At 50.4% G+C, this 16,454-nt stretch overlaps 4 protein-coding genes across 8 annotated transcripts in view; 1 reads left to right on the forward strand and 3 right to left on the reverse strand.

Annotated features, from left to right (window-relative positions):
• Positions 1–2,093: 2,093 nt before the first annotated feature.
• On the reverse strand, positions 2,094–5,956 carry LOC118918616 (dipeptidase 3-like). Its single transcript, XM_057492895.1, is given in 11 exon segments — positions 2,094–2,253; positions 2,255–2,334; positions 2,426–2,546; positions 3,196–3,271; positions 3,911–3,996; positions 4,346–4,441; positions 4,443–4,519; positions 4,638–4,683; positions 4,956–5,380; positions 5,445–5,571; positions 5,783–5,956. Coding segments are annotated over 11 exon segments (1,458 nt in total). The 5' UTR covers positions 5,947–5,956.
• A 3,144-nt stretch (positions 5,957–9,100) lies between these two features.
• Positions 9,101–11,055, reverse strand: DPEP2NB (DPEP2 neighbor). The gene is made up of 3 exons (XM_036897571.2): positions 11,043–11,055; positions 9,273–9,586; positions 9,101–9,190 (listed from the first exon to the last, which is right to left on the reverse strand). Exons 1-3 carry the CDS (start codon positions 11,053–11,055, stop codon positions 9,101–9,103), a joined length of 417 nt encoding a protein of 138 aa, XP_036753466.2.
• Positions 11,056–13,614: 2,559 nt separating this feature from the next.
• On the reverse strand, positions 13,615–15,336 carry DDX28 (DEAD-box helicase 28). Its single transcript, XM_036897552.2, has one exon. It carries the CDS (start codon positions 15,326–15,328, stop codon positions 13,706–13,708), a length of 1,623 nt encoding a protein of 540 aa, XP_036753447.2. The 5' UTR covers positions 15,329–15,336; the 3' UTR covers positions 13,615–13,705.
• Positions 15,337–15,343: 7 nt separating this feature from the next.
• Positions 15,344–16,454, forward strand: part of DUS2 (dihydrouridine synthase 2) — a 42,731-nt gene continuing 41,620 nt past the window's right edge. For all 5 annotated transcript variants that reach the window (XM_057492845.1, XM_057492844.1, XM_057492842.1 and 2 more), the window contains exons 1-2: positions 15,344–15,477; positions 15,979–16,136. The gene's annotated coding sequence lies outside the window, so the exon portion shown is untranslated. The remainder of the gene's footprint in view (positions 15,478–15,978; positions 16,137–16,454) is intronic.

A 16,454-nucleotide genomic window follows, 5' to 3' on the forward strand; every position in this document is an offset into this window, starting at 1 on the left:
TCAGCATTCATCCCATAACATTAAGTTTTGTCTTTTGTTATTTTTTGGAAAAACTTTTTAACGAAGAAAAATACCCATACAGAAAAGCTTATATACCTTAAGTGTCCACAGCATGCTGAATGTTCTCAAAATGATCATACCCTTGTAACCAGCACCCAGATCAATATACAGCACTTTCCCAGCAACCCAGAAGCCCATTCTCATGGCCCCCAGCAAGCCATTACCTTCCCCAAGGAAAACCCAAAATTGACTTTAACAGCATTGATCAGTTTTGGCTGTTCTTGTATTTTATATAAATGGAATAACATGACACATGTTATTTTGTGCCTGGCTTCTTTCACTAAACATTGTTTTGTGAGATTCTTGCAAGTCATTTTGTGTAATTGTCCTTGGATATATGTCTTCCACTTTAGTAAATACTCTCAAACTGTTTTTCCAAGTAGGTTGTAGCAGCTTGCACTGCCACCAGCAGGGTGTAAGAATGCCTGTCTCCACATCTCTGCTAAAGCTTGGTATTGTTCATCTGTTGGATTTAGTTATCTTCATTATGAGATTTATTTTGCATTTCCTTAGTGACATAAGGTTGACTACGTTTTCATATTCTTATTGGCCATTTGGCTATCCTATCTTGTAAAGTTCTTATTCAAATGTTTTGCCCATTTTTATATTGGGTTGTCTGTCTCTGGAAAAATTCCTTTGTCAATTTTATGTGTTGACAATTTATCTTACTCCGCTTTTCCACTCTTTTTTATGATATTTTATAAGTATTTTATGATGACTGTTATTAATTTTAATGTATCAGTTCCTCAGTCTTTTCCTTTGTCATTAATGCTTTTTATGTTCAGTGTCCCTATGCTGAGGTCACAATTTTATATTTTCCTACACTACCTTTTAGGAGGTTTAGTCTCTTGCCTTTTGCATTTGGATCAATAGCATATTCAAATTCATTTTATTTTGTATTCTGCATGGTGTGAGCTGGGAGTCAATATTCTTTCTTTTTCCCCCAATGGATATCCAACTGTCCCAGTTTTTCCTTATGGGTTCATCCTTGTTCTCCTCACCTCACACCTCAAATCCAGCTCTTTCCTAACTTCCACCTTATCTGCATACCTTAAGATCCAACAACAGATACACAGGTAACAAACAGCCTTGAATAGATTTTTTCCATTGGCTCCTACATGTGTGTAAGGTCTAATCCCTATGTTAAATATCTTTTTTATATAATTCAATTTACTTATCTGATTAATGACTGATGCAATACTCTTAAAGTGGGAAGACTCACTCTACCAGATATCAAGACATTGTATATTGATAGTATGATTAAAAAAATAGTCCAAACTAACAGAAAATAGACCCACACATATATGGACAGGACTTATAACATAGGCACTGTATATAACATATAGCACTGTAGTCTTCTTTCTCCTACTTTCAAGTTCCTATGTAAGGAACTTAGATCTGACCCTGGCCCACCCTTGTAGATCAGGAGAGGTAAGAGGCAGAAGATGGAGAGTCTGTAGTAAGCCAAGTAGATGGTATTAGTTTCCTTTTAAGTTTTATTTTTCTTTTTAAGACTTGATTTTTCTCCCTTTATTAAAAAAAAAATCAGTTTAACAAAAATCAGAGGACCTTATCTGGAAAATCTGAAATCTTTACAAACTCTCTCCATATTTCCAAACAAGTTACTGTTCATTCTATAAATGGTTTCAGCTTCTTAAAAAACCAAATTTAAACCTTTCAGAGAGACAGAGGACCCACCCACTATCCCATGGGGATCAACATTGAACTCTGAGCTCTTCTGTGGGATCAGGCTTTTAGCATAAGAATATGGTAAGATGCCTCTGTCCTTCCTAAGACAGACAAAGCTGGAGGACAGTGGGAACCACTCACCTAGAGCAGCTGGGGCTAGACCACAAGACCCACAAGCAACCAAGAGCCCACTAGATCCCAATGGCCCCTGCTCTGTGAAGAAGGAAGGACACTCACATCTGGCTCTGTACCCAAAATGTTTATTCTCAGCATAGTCTTGTGCCTGGAGGACTAGGAGGGGACTGTGAGATTTCATCACAGTGACCTCTGGGGGACTGGCGAGATCACCAGAACCACAGGAGGAGGACTGAAAAGGCGGCAATAGCCATGAGGCCTAGAATGATGTATGGGGAGGCTTTTGAGGGCCTCTGGAGGACCCGACTGGTTGGCCACTTGGTCATGTCCAGCTGTGTGGCCATGTGTTTGCTCTGAGGCTGAGACGGGGTGGGAGTGGCAAGAACTGCCCACCTGCCTGTCTGGAAATTCATCCTCCCCAGGGCTCTGCTCACTGTTTTCTTCTCTCACCTGGGAGTGGGAATCAGCAGTTAGTGACTCTGTCAACAGCCCCCTCACCTGCCCAAACCACTGAATCATCCTTTCGCACAGCCCAACTTACCTATTCCACCTGTCTGAAGACCTGTAGCAGGTTTCCACGAAGGACACCCTTAAGCTCTTCCTCACTCCAGCCACAACTCAGTACTGGGTATGTGGACATGTCCTCCAGGCTCTGAGGGAACCTGTGTGGCCACCAGCCAGCCAGCTGACGGACCTCAGACCTATTCCCTGACCCTAACTCAAAACCACAGCCCTATATGTCCAGGGTCCACTGAACCCCAGCTCTGGTCAGATATAGGAAATGGAGACTTGGAGAGAATAAATGATTCACCCCTGCTCTTCATTCTTCAGAAGGAGGCCCCCAAACTTCCTTGAATATTCATCAAAACTCAATTGAATTGTGCTACTAAAATTTATGCCTTTCACTGAATGCACATTTTCCCTCCATTTATAAAAAAAAGAAAAAGAAAAACCTTTTAAGAACTGATTTGACCTCCTTCATGCACAGACCCATCTGTAGGCAGAGAAGATGGTCAGCCCATACCAGACATTGCTAAGAGTCTGCTCAGAAGCAGTGGGTCCGCTGGCACTCGGGGTGTGTGCACCTGCTGGGAAGGTGAGCTCTGCCTGAAGGCTTATCTAAATGTGATAACCTAGAGTGGGGCCAATGGGTCACAAACAAACAGGAGAGTGCAGGAAACAGACTCTGGGTCTGGAGAGATGCCAGGTGACCCTAAAGGCAATGAGGACCACAGTGTGGTTGGCATGAGGACTGATCAGGGCCCTACTGCTGCACAGACAGTCCCAAACAAGCCTCAGTCCAGGACTCACCTGTTGGTCCCATCATAATCTCCACCGATCCCAATGAACTTGGCTCCAATGACTTCCCTGATGTGGTTGAAATGATCTGGGGGATGGAGAGGGAGCAGTATGCTGCTTCCAGGGCAGGGGAGAGGGTGGAGACTGGACTCTGCTGATTCCCCTTGCATCCTGAAGGCCATGCAGGCCAATTCCTCCATGGCTTGGCACCCAGTGGGTCAAGTTGAAGGCCATGAGGTTTGACCTGAACTGATCCCAGCTGGCTCTAGACTGGACTTCAGATTTGGAGGGGACTCCAGAGCCACCCAGTGGGGCCATTTCCCATCCAGGATTCACTCTGCCTCCAGTCTCCTTGAGAACACATGGGAGCTCCTTTCCATGGGTGTGGAGAACGAGAGAGGGACAAAAAGAGTAATTGACAAAACCACAGGGATGTAAGGGGCTGCCCAGTCCCTTGGCCAGAGGTAGGGGCAGGGGGCTTTGGGAGTCCCTACAGAAGCACAGATGGTTGGTACTGGGCTCCCTTATACCTATCAGTATCATAGAATCAACTCTGGCTCCGGTTCCATGTGGCACCAGGGTGCTTTGTACTGTATATTATCTGGTTTGGGGATACATCATTAAGGTTTTTGACCTGACAGTGAGTCAAACACGGGGACTAGTTTGAATCTCCACACCCCGAGGCTTCAGGTCCAGGGCTGTTCAGAGAGCACAGGGTGGAGCTCACCTGCCACAGTGGACACGTTGGCTAATGGGTTGCACTGCAGCACCCCCACGGACAAGAACACTATCACAATGCCATCATTCTTCTTCTGCAGTGATGGACAAATGGACCCTCAGCTTTGCCTCCAATACAGCTGCCTGTCTGCCATTCTCTGGGCTTCTTTGGGGAAGATATAAGAGGAGCCTTCAATTCCCTAGATTTATATGAATGGAGGAGTGCCAGCCTGGTTTGGGTGGAAACCTGGGGTTGGTCCTGGGTTTGAGGGGAAGAGGATATTTACTACCTAGAACACACTCCCTCCTTCCAGAGTTCAAGAGTTCAGGGTCTAGGGATGGTCGGTTTGTGGGGCAGAAGATGTTCAACTTGGTGTTTGAGGAAGTTGAGGAATGGGATCAAGTTCAAGGGCTTCAGGTTTGAGGGCCAGGGCAGTCTCTATCCAGCAGCTTCAGGATATCATCAGGAATGTCCCAGGCATTCTTGCACACACCTCTGGCAGCCAAATGGGAAAAGATCACAGGTGCCTGTGACACTTCCGGCTTGCTGTGCCACAGTATCAGAGACATGGGACAAATCAACCATCATGCCCGGGCAGTTCATTTCCATCACCACCTTCTGTGGGGACCGATTGGGGATAGGACAGCAGGGGTGTGCATGGATGTACCCATATCTATAGGGAACAGGTGGGGCGTGTACCTTCATGTGGAGCAGGGTAGGGAACCAACGTCCTCACCTCACCAAAGCTGGTCAGCCCACTGACATTGTAGACAGGGTGGGTGCTGTTAGTGGAGCTGTCTGTCTACAGTATGGTCATGAGGTACTCAGACTGGTGGCCAGGACTTGACCACAAGAGCCTAGAGGCCCTACAGAACCCTCTATACCTGTAACCCCCTGCAGAAAGAGCGGGGACCCATGCTGAGCTGTGCCTGCCAAAGGACCCTGCTGGGGAGCCCCAGCTCCCCTCCCCACTCCAGGTCAGTGCTGGACCCCAGGGGCAAAGACGTGTTCTGGCCCAGTGTGATCTTGGGCAGATCCCTGCATCAGTGGGCACATACCGTCTGCACTGTGCTCACCAGGGCATGTTGCAGGTGTGTTGAGCGTCAGGTAGTGCACACCCAGCACACAGAAGGCATGCAAGATGGAAAGACTACAGTCCAGTGAGTGGCCGCCCTCCACACCAATGAGGCAAGCCAACTTCTGGGTATGATTCAGAGCTGGGGGCAGGTAGGTCAGGTGATCACTTTCAGGGGCTGGGTAGCTCAAACAAGTCCCTAACATTCCCTGACCAGTCCCCTTACCTTTCATGGAGGTCACAAGCTCTAGTTCACAGTAGGAGGCACACATGCTAGGAATGAGGTCAATCTGCTCCAGGGTGAGGCGCACAGCATCCCATTCCTGGGTCTGGCATGGGACGTAGGCCGACCAGAACTGGGGAAGGCTGGGGGTTGGCGTGGGCAGGGGTTGCTCTGGAACTCCCTAGGCTTCTCATTGCTTTCATAACCGGCAGGCACCCAGGGGACCCAGAGGGCACGTGTCGCACACTGCTTGCTCTGGATGCACAAGTGGACACGTTGGCTAATGGGTTGCACTGCAGCACCCCCACGGACAAGGACACTATCACAATGCCATCATTCTTCTTGCAGGTCCGGGCAGGCAGGTCCACCACACTGCCACATGGGACTATGCTAAGACCTCCAGAGGCCTGGGCTAGGAAGGGTCCTCCAGGGAGGGGGTGACAGAAGGAGGGGAAAGAGCACCCACGGACGACGGGAGAGTACACCCAGGGGTGGTGTGAGGGAGTCTCCTCACAGCCCTGCTTGCTCAGCACCTTCTCCCCTGCCCAGGAGTGGGCTCGGCCTCCCCCCAACACGGCCTCACGCACCGTCCACCAGCGGGAAGTCTCGCATCAGGGCCTGCGCGCTCTCCCGCTGACGCGAGGGTGTGGACTCGCCTGACGCTGTCGGGGCGGGGGTCGCTGGCCGCGGCAGCCCCAACAGGAGCATCAGCAGCGCGCAGGGTGCCTCGAAGCCCAGGGCACGCATGCTTCACAGGACCAGGTAGGCGGGCAGAGCCCGGTGAGAGGCGGGGAGGTGCGGGCGACGGGCAGAGGGAGATGCTGTCCCCACCTGGGACTCAGGCCGCCAGGAGGGATGTAGTCCCAAGTCACCGCGGCCAGCGAGGCCGTCCCACCTCCCGCCTGCCCTCTAGAGGGCGCCCCCTAGAGCTGGGCCGGTCCTGCTGCGGAGCCCACTGGCCTGGCATCCTAGGCCTGGCTCCGCTCTTGCCCTGCTCCCGCTCTTGGGGGCCGACCCACGTTGTTCTCTCCCCTCCTCTCACCTGGCTCTTCAAGAGAGAGGGCCTGCAGTGCTTCTCCCAGAGAGTGGTTCTCAGCCTTGAGGCCTCTCACGAGCACATCATGGGCCCATCTGCCTGCAGCCTGCCCCAGCCACCCCGAGGGCTGCATGCAAGTGTCTCTGTGGCTATGGTGCTCTGGGCTACTAGTTTCGGTTGCTGGGTCACAGTGGGTGTGGGAGAGGAGATGGTCTCTAGAAATGAGGGGTTAACGTTGTGGACTCTGGATTCAGGAAGGGGCCCTCTGCCCTCTTCCTTACCTCACTTCCCTGCCTGCATGACCATCCCCTGGGGACTCCAACCAGACACTGGGAGCTGGCAAGAGCTTCCCTCGCCCACCCTTCCCAGTCACCCTCAGCAAAGTGCTCCCTCCTCAGGAGATAATCTACCTTCCCAGGGCCTGAATGGGGAGACTTTTGGGATGTGACTTGAGCAGCCATCTGGGAAGCACCAGGGACCCTTTACTCAACAGAGCAGGGTCCCAGACAGTAAGCTATTTCACTGGAAGTAAATGAAGTCATTTCTAGAGCAGCAGAGCCCTCCATCTGGACAACAGTCTTCCCAGAGCTGCTGGTGGACCTGCTGGCCAGGATACCTCCTACCTTAGTGTGGAATCCTGTCCTTGTATGGGTCCTAAGGAAAGGCCTGGCACATGGTTTCTGCAGCTACACCCACCTTATCTTGTGGCTCCTGTGGCTCTACCTTTTACAGAAAACTCAAGGGCTAAGTTCCTGTCCTTGTTGGACAGGCTCCACCCCATTTCCAACTTGAGGCCTTCACTTGATGAGGCCAGGAGGAAGGGCAAACCAATACACATGCTAGAAGTGGGTGTACTTCCTACTGTCTGCAGCTGCAGGGGTCTCTAGGCAGCCCCACTGCAGAGTGTGAGTCCCCAGGGCTGTGTCCCTTCCCTGGGTAGCTCAGTAAGCCAAACTCAGACCCGGCTCCCTCTCCTCCCCCACTGCTGGTCAGCAGCCCTGCACCCACTCCTGAAGTTGAGTGGAAAAGGGGAGGAGAAACTCTTCTACCTTCTGGTCTCAGGACAAAAACTTTTGTCTGTTCCCCTCTTGATAGCAACCACCCCCCGGCCCCCTGCCACAACCCTCAGCAAGTGAGAGTGTAAAGAATGGGAAGAAGTAAGCAGGAAGAGGTCTGGACAAGTAAACAGTGGCTGCTGACAGAGAAATGAGAAGGGAGAATTTAGCTTTTGAGGTTTTTTAACTTTTCTCCAGGGGCCAGATGTCTAACACCCCAGGACCAGGGGGAAACTCTAGCTCAGCAGAAATAGGCTGTATTGAGCCAGAGAAGGTAGGCACTGTCTCAGTAGATTATCAGTCAGGCAGCACAGTTTTCTTTAACATTCAACTTCACACCTTAAACAGGTTGGCACTGCTGGTCATGACCTTGAGGTGTTATACAAAGTTGGCCACAGAAACATAGACACACCCAGACCCTTATAAACTCAGGGGCATGTGAATACTCACCCAGTGGCAAGGAGGTTTGAAAAAACAGGGTGGCCTTCCCTCACCCAAGATAATCTCTCTACCCTGTCCCAGACAGGGGGAAACAGGCACACACTAGCAAAGCCTTGCCCTCTAGGAGACCCCAGTATTGGTGGACAGACCTGGACAGAGGGACACTGGCTAGGACAGAAGCTATAACAAAAGTTATCCGGGTGCTTGCAGTGGGCAGAAGTAGAAACAGGGTGGAGGCAGGGAAGCCCAGGGCCTGGCTCCAAAGCTGGCCTGAATGTCACGGTGATGCTTCCTACCCTCTGCCTGCCCCTCCCCTTTCAGGGCATCTCCAGTTCCTGTGGGTTCAGGCTCCAGACATCTCCCAGGTGTGTCTCCTCTCTGTGCCCTTCCTTTCCTCAGTACAGGTCACTTCACTACCCTGTTCAACTCCCTCCCATGGCTTCGCATCACACTTAATCCACACTCTTTACCACTGCAAACTTCACCAAGGCCTGTTACAGTGCAGCCTATGCCTACTTGTCCAATCGCATCTTTCATTCGTTATCTTTCTTCATCTCACCACACTGGCTTTCTGCTGGTCCTAGAACAGGCCAGCCTCATTCCTACCTCAGGATCTTTCACTCGCCGTTTCTCCCTCCAGGAATACTCACCCTGAGCTCTTCACATGAGACTCCCTCCCTCACATCACCACTTAAATGTCACCTCCTCAAAGAAGCCTTCCCTGACTACTTGTGTGAACTAGCACCCCCTTATCTCCCCATCATATTATCCTATTTTAATTTTCTTTATAGAAATTATAATTACTTAAAATTATATCATTTTCTTTTTTTTCTCTTCCTTTAGTCTTGGGTGCCTTGAGGAGAGGGGCTTCAATCATCTTATTCACCAATAAAACCCAAGCATCTAGCACAGAGGCTGCTATTGAACAGGTGTTCAGTGCTGAATAAATGCATAGACAGAACACCATCTACTCAATCCTGCCTCTCCTCTCCTTATCTGCATGTGCGTCCGTGCACACACACACACACACACACATACACACACAGAGGGAGGGAAATACTCATCAGGCTCTGCATTTCTTACAGAACCTGCCTGTGACCTGCCCCAATTTGGACAGGTGTCATTGTGGAACCACATCTCAGAAGCTGCCCTCAAAGGTCTTTTTGGAGGCTAAGGTCTTAAAGGATCGGGTATGCCATGTGGGAATACACTTTAATGGAACAGGGAGGTTTGGGGCCTGGCCTTGGACAAGCTGGATTTAAAGTCAAACACTGTAACAGAAAACCATTTTATTTATGCTACGAGGCCATAGTGGGGTCAGGAGGGGCTGGGAATAAAGATGCCTGTGAGCCTCTGTTGGAGGTGCTGCTCAACTCTTTCCATTTTGTTCCTTCTCTGGGAGCAGCTCTTCCGGGTCTCTTGAGGAAGGCTCATTCAGGGCAGCTGAGGTTCCAGCCTCCTGTGGAGGGCAATGGCAGGGGTGGATCACTGCAGGGAGAGGCATTAGCTATTTTAGGCAATTAAACCCATGCCCTCCTTACAGAAGTGGCTCCGCCAGCAAGCTTCCATGGGGTCAGCCGCTTGGCACTAGGTTGCAGCTGCTGAATTTTGGGCAGGGGGCAACCTAGTTCTTCATCTGAGTCAGAGTTTGTTGAAGGTCTCTTGGGAGCCTGCCTGGGGACCGGCTTCTCCTCTTCCACCTTTGCTGGGGTGGGCATGGGTGCATCCCCATAGGTGCAGTAGCCAACAACCAGGCAGTATGTCTCCCCATGCCAGCTCACCTGGGTTTCACCACGCCCTCGGTAGAGGACGTGATGGTACCCAGGTGTAGGAGAAGGGGAAGCCGCTGTTGCTCCTGCAAAGAAAACCAGACCTGATCAGTCCCTTCTCTGGCACACAGTGTCCTACCAGGACCTTCCCTCTGTCATGTCTGGGAATGGGAAACAGATTTCCTGGTCTCCTGCTGAAGCCATTCGATCTGCTTGGCATCTAAAACCCAGACTTGGCCTATCACCTCTATGAATCCCCTAGAGAAGCGACGTTGGCTGCAAAAGCAATTCCGTGGAGCCTGTGGCAGCAGGAGACCAGGAAATCTGTTCCCCTTTCCCAGAATAAAGCACAACCTGAAAATGATTGCAGTCAGGATCCCCTCCATCTCTCCCGTCCACAACAGAGGAAACATTTGTTAAAGTCTGTCACTTCTGAGGTGGTTTTAGTGGAAATACCTTTCAAGTTTTGGAAAAAATAATCTAACAAAAATCAGTTAAGAACCCCTCTCCCCTTGAGCCCCATTTGTGTTGCCTTTTTCAACCATGCTGAACTCCAGCCCTCTGATACGTTCATGTAGATTTGAAAAAGGCCAAATCCCAAAGCAGAGTGACCAGGAGGCTCAGGCCAGAATGTGGGTACCTAGTCTAGGCCCCCATCAGCGCAACCTCTGGGACATCTTTTCCTCAGCCGTTAGGTCTCAGTGTCCCTTTATCACTCCTCTTGGCTCTTCTGCCCTTCCCATCGGTATGACACCCTTTTGCCCGCTACTCAGAGGCTCAGTCTGGGATGTGTCTGAGGGGACCCATGTGGACAGCATGGTGAAGGGGCCCAGGTTGGAAGGTGAGGTTATGAGTGGCCCTCAACAGCTCTTCCTCAAACTGCTCCATTAACACAAAAATGCTCTTGACTTTTGCGAAGAGGACAATCACGACACTGGCTTTTTCTGCTGGTCCTAGAACAGGCCAGCCTCATTCCTACCTCAGGATCATTCACTTGCCATTTCCCCAAGAGTCCAGAAGGAAGCATTTGTAGCCCAAAGGTGGAGGGAAGGCTACACTTATAAAGATTAGGAACTTTCTGAACGCTTGCCCAGGGATGACATTTCACTTCCCCTCAGCAGTGAGCAGGAACACTGGTATTAGTTAACAGCTGGGGAAGTTCTGACATATTGTGGGCAAGCCCAAAAGGAGAAGCCAGGTGGCAGCCAGGTGAGGCTGTGTGCCCACCAATGACTCTTGTACAGATGTCCCACCTAGGCCTACCTGCTGTGCACCCCTCCCAGGGCACAGAGAATAAGTTACACTGAATGTAGATGATGCAGTCACACATTGTGAGAGCGATGCCTCTCTCAAGCAGCCAGACTGCTGTCTGGTCTCAAACTGGTAGGTCTCAAAACACTAAGTTGGCGTGGTCATGCTGCCATGGCAACAGTGAGGTCATCGATACCCAGTGAGGTCACGTACGGAATCTTGTGACTTGAGGGGCAGGCTTCAGGCTCTCTTGTGGAAGAGAGCAGGGTGGGAGGCAGAGGGGCACCCTACCTGGCCCTTCCATCTAGCCCTGTGTATCCATGCCTTAGTCAAGTAGCCATTTCCTGTGGAATGTACCTGTGGGCTGGCACGGGAGGGCAAGAGGCTCACATTCTGAGATTGGCTTGAAGGGCAAGATTAACCTAAGAGACAGCCAGGGTGTTTGGCACTGAGCCTAAGGATCCCACAGTTGGAAAGGCAGAGATTTGTGTGGACTAGGGAATCAGGGAAGGCTCCTTGGCAGTGTGCCTGAAGGGCAAGGGGACTTGGGACCTATGGAGAGGAGAGGGAAGGCACTCCAGGTGGGAAAAATAAAAGCAAAGACAAGTTCTTCTTAACCTTGCCCTGCCCCAGATGGTAATTCATAGAACCTTCGTGATTTTACAAGTAAGACTTCAAAAAACCAAGAGGTTAAGGGGCCTGTAGATGCCCCAGGCAGTGGAAAGGTGTTCTGCTCAAGGGTAGGCTTTCCCCTTGGGGCTCTGGATGTATAGCTGGTAGGAATGTGAGGAGAAGCTCATCACATTTCAAAGTCACTCTGGGAGGGACGTTACAAGTGCTCTAAGGCAAAGTGAGGGTCCTGAATGACTTCACAGAGTGGGAATGAGAGCCCATTTTAATATGAATTAAAAAAACTCATGACAAAATGACATAACACAGAGTGACAACCTAATCATTACGCTCCTCTCCCTCAAAAAGGCAAATCATGACTATCTGCTATCCGACCACCACGAAAGGATACGTGGGCTCAACAGCAGCCCAGGTGAAAAACAACATCAGCACTGTAAAGAGATGTTACTAAAAGACAATTTCATTCTACTCAGAGGGGGAGAAAATAGACAACTGTCCTTAGCCTGATGAGACCCACAGTAAGGAACCGCATTTGGGAGGCAGCCTTTGATACAGTGTGTCCAGGAACTTTCTAGCAATGAGAGATAACCTTCCTCAGGAGGGGGCTCCCTGTCACTGACCTTGAATAAGCAAAGATGGGACAATGTTTACTGGGGGTGTTGCAGAGGAGGTGTACCAGGAGGTAGAGACTACCTGGGCTCTCATTTTAGACGACGGGCAACTCTGGTTGAGAATCACAGCACCTTCTCTCTTAATTTGCTTGAATCAGTGTAGTGTGTGTGAGGACATTTTAAGTCCGGCCTAAATAGAGCAGTCTACGTCTGGAAGTGATAGACTGTGAAGGGAACGGCTCTGGAGGTTCATCCTGGCAGGTGGACCAGCCTGAGACCACTCAAATTTTCCAAAGCTCCAGAGAGACCCCATGTTTGGAGTATCCCTCTGATCTGGTGAGGGTACTGATGATACTGCAGCAGTATCTGGCCAGGCTTCTAGGGAAGGCCGAATAGCATAGACGAATGTTCTAGCAGCTTTAAGAGGGCTTCAGACTCACTTGGGGACTCCACAAAACAACTTAAGGATACTTTAACGTGGATTCTTGGGTCAACTGTTACGCAGATCTGCAGTGAGGCTCAGAAATCTTCTTTTAACACTAATTAGGCTTCCTAGGCAGTTTGGCCACAGTGGTGCATGGATAGAGTGACCAAATTAGTGTCTAAAGTGGGTCGCTTTTCAAGAGTGAAAGTGGGCAGTATTAGAAACTGCATCAGCACAGATGTAAACAAGTAATATTCAAGGAAAACAGATGCATAGTTATTTTATGCACTAGTCACATTTGAGAAGAGCTAGCATGGTGGTTAAGAATACAACACAACCCTTGGTGCAGACAGATGGGATTCTGTCCTACTTGTGTGGTTTTGAACAAGTTCTTTTTTCCCCCGAGCTTGTTTCTTTACATGGAAAAGAAAGCTATAACTGCACACTTTGTACAGTATTCTCTTTTGGCAAAGGTTGCCCTAGGTCCCTTTCTAATCTCTGCAACCTTATCCTTTTCTGTGTGCAAGTGTTTTTAGGTTATTTTGTAGAGTATTGTATTTAAGCCTCAATTGTTCATTACTTTGATCAAAGCTTAAATAATGCTGCAGAAACTGCAACCTGGGAGATAATGAGGATGCTACATGCTTATTTTGACTATTTTTTAAAACAGTTTAAGCCTTTCTCCTCTTCCTCTGCACTCAAGAGATGGTAAAGATGAGCCTGGAAATGCATGCCAAGCAATACTTCTGTGTCTGTCTGCCTTTTTTTCTTCTGCCTGTACTTCCTGAGAGATTTCGTCGAGAGTACTCAAGCTTGCCATAGGTACTATTGCTGAAGAAAATTTCTCTCTACTGCTAGTCACATCCCCTTTCCTTTCTGGGAGTGTAATGGGCATTTTGCGGACAGGAAATAAAATATAAATGTTTAGAAACTAAAACATCAATTGAAAGAGCCTTTATCCTAGGTTTGTATAGTTTGCAGTGTGAATCTATTCAGATTCCAGGGACCTGCTCCAATGGTACCTATTATTAGGGAAGACCATAAAAACATCATTTATTTTTAGAAATCATGACATAATACAAAGCCAAAATTGACTTTATTTTTCATGAGTCATGTGAAAGACTTAAGAGCCACGCTCAGTAGCTCACCCTCCAGTGCTGGCCAGCAGTGTACCTTTTCGAGCCAGACAGCAGCTCACCAAGCCTTCAGGGAGGTGACTGGGCAGCGCAGCATGTCCTACTAACAGGTGTGTACACCCACCACTGGCACATCATTTAAACTAGCTGCAATCAAGGTTGCTGGGACAAAGGCTCTCTCACTGAGGACCCTAGTCCTGGAAGGCTTCTCCTCCGGCGAGCTGCCAGCTCAATCTTCTGAACCAGACTCACATCCCAGGAATGGGTCACAAAGCTGATTATGGTGCCTGGCACCTTGCTCCCCACACGGCCCACCCTCCCTGCTCTGTGGATGTAGTCCTGCAGGGTGAGGGGGAAATCATAATTGATAATCAGTTCCACGTGGGTGCTGTCCAGGCCCCGAGAGGCTATGTCTGTGCAGAGAAGTATGTCTTGGGAGCCCTTCTGGAAGCACTGGAAAATACCTGCCCTCATTGAGGCTGGCATTTGTCCCTGCAACCTTAGGTGTTGGATTTTGTGGTCATCCAGGATATATCCCAGCCAGTTCACAGTGCTGGAGCTATTACAGAACACCAGAACAGTTCCTGAGGTGCCAGTCCTACGTGCTCTGTGATGCTGCTTGAGGATCTGTACCAACTCAGTCACTTTCTCTGCTCCCTTCAGTCTCATAAATGTCTGTCTGACATGAGGCATGATGCAGTGGAGCTTGGAGCTGGTGATGGTGGTTAGGGAGTCTGGGCTGGCAACTTTACTAAGCAGTTGGCCTACACCTTCGGGAAATGTGGCCCCCACCAGCACTAACTGGGCTTTGGGATTGAAGGGATCTTTTAAGTCATCTGGACCTTCGGCTATATGGCTCTTCTCCAAGATGTAATCCACCAGTTCCAGGAAACTTTCATCTAAGAGCGTGTCTGCCTCATCCAACACCAAGAAGGAGAGCTGCTCCAGGCTGATCAGACGACTTTTCAGGGCCTTCCACAGAGACCCTGGAGTGGCAACTAGCACATCTGCTGGAGGTTGTTTGGACAGTTGCAGCCTGATCCTCCTCATGCCATGGCCTCCCCCTAGCTCTCGCACCTGGAGGCCCAAGGAGCTGCCCAAGGTTTGTGCCACTGCACGCACCTGTTCAGCTAATTCCCGCGAAGGCACAAGGACTAGACCCCGGGGAGCAGTGATACGAAGGGAGTCCGGGATTGGCCGGCCCAAGAGCCGCTGAAGCAGAGGTAATAGGTAGCTGAGGGTCTTGCCACTGCCGGTTTCTGCCGCGCAAAGGACGTGGCTGCCGCAAAGTAGTGGAGGGATGACGCTCGACTGCACGGCCGTAGGATGAACGACTTCGGGAGAAGCCTCCTTTAGAACTTGCAGCAAGCGGGGCTCCAGACCCAGATCGGCGAAGTAGCCCACGGAAGAGAGGTTCCGAAGCGCTGGTGCCTCTTGCTGAGCGCGCTCGATGGAGAAGTGGTCCTGCACGGAGCGCCGATTCTTCCAGCCACGCGAAGCAAGCGGCACGCTCTCCCAAATGCCCAGCGTGAGGCGCGCCGGCTGGTTCAACTCCCGTCGCCGAGCCGAGATCAGCAGCCGGCCAGGTCGCACCAGCTCCGGCCGCAAGGGTCCCCGCCGTTCGCTCTGCCGCTGTTCCTGCCGCCGCTGTAGAGCCCGCGGAATGCGCACTACGGGCAGGGGCTCGTCGGCTCCGCGGGCCGCCAGATCCCGTCGAGGCACCCGAGTAAACCGAGCCACAAGTGCAAACATCCTCAAGGACCGCGCTACGGCCATGTTCCTTTCGGGCCTGCAGAAACGCACAGCAGAGACGTCACGGGCGCGCCGAGGCCTTGAGGACGGTGTCCGGCGCGGCTCAGTAATGCTCGCATAGTTGGCGAACTGTGAGGAAGGAGAGACGTTCTGTGGAGTTACGCGGCGGCGAGGTCTGTAGGTCTGAACAGGGGATGGCAACGTCCAGACCCGGGTCAACCTTGGGGAACAGCAAGCGATGGAGGCAGGATTGGGGTTGAACGATACGCGGCGATGGGTACCTGCCGTTCTGGACCCAGCAGGGCAGAAGGCTTCTGGCGATTGGGTGTCCGATCCCTCTGATTCTCACAACGCCCTCCCCTGTGATGGCTTGCCCAGTGCTGGTCTTCCGCAGTAAATAACAAGGGTGTGGTGGTATCTTCCCAGATATGCTTGCCGCGCAAGGTCTGGTAATGCTTTTTAGAGTCTGAATGAATGGTCGGGCCCCGGGGCCGAGACAAGGGCCAGGTATGTCAGATGTAGGCTTAAACCCACACACACGCACACACGCCTCCTGGAGAGCTGAGAGCCCAGAGGGCAAGCTCTGGGGTTTTCCTCTGTGAAGTGGTAGGTAAGATCTTCGGGCTTTACTTCAAGCAGATTCATCTCTTCACATTTGTTTCCTTCCTTTGCAGGCGAGGTTCACTCTCCATTCCTTTGTGACCGTTCCCAGCTTCTCATCCAGAACCCACCACACTGACAGTTCCACTCAACCTCCACTGCCTTCCCAGTGACATACCTAAATTGCTTGAATAGCAGTGAGGAGGGTCCTTCTACACCAGCGAGTGATCAGGTAGGTGGCTTATCTCACATAGTCCTGGTCAGGCCGAATAGTTTAGGTTGCAAAATAACCCCTACACTATTTGTACTTCTTGAACAGATGTAAAAATGGGTGTTAGATCTTTAATGTAGTCCCCAGTGCGTGGAGTGGGAGTAAGATAAATGTGGTTTAACCACCTGGGAGTTTCTGAATCTGTGGGAAAAGTGTTTTAGTTATATCATATACCATGAAAAAGATGAAAACTTTAAAAATGTTGAATACCGTTTTGATACACAAGTAGACTTTCTGGAGAGTCACCTGTTAGACCAGCAGAGGAGAGAATTTTGAGTA

Source organism: Manis pentadactyla, chromosome 15 (genome assembly GCF_030020395.1).
Source record: "Manis pentadactyla isolate mManPen7 chromosome 15, mManPen7.hap1, whole genome shotgun sequence".
Taxonomy (NCBI): Eukaryota; Metazoa; Chordata; class Mammalia; order Pholidota; family Manidae; genus Manis; species Manis pentadactyla.

Bases quoted from the DNA above. Each gene is read 5' to 3' on its own strand.
- DPEP2NB (XM_036897571.2), bottom strand. The intron at 9,191-9,272 runs GTAAGGAGGGCA...TGCCCTCCACAG, and splicing joins TTGCTGGCGGAGCCACTTCT to GAGGCTGGAACCTCAGCTGC.
- DDX28 (XM_036897552.2), bottom strand. From the start codon at position 15,328: ATGGCCGTAGCGCGGTCCTTGAGGATGTTTGCACTTGTGGCTCGGTTT.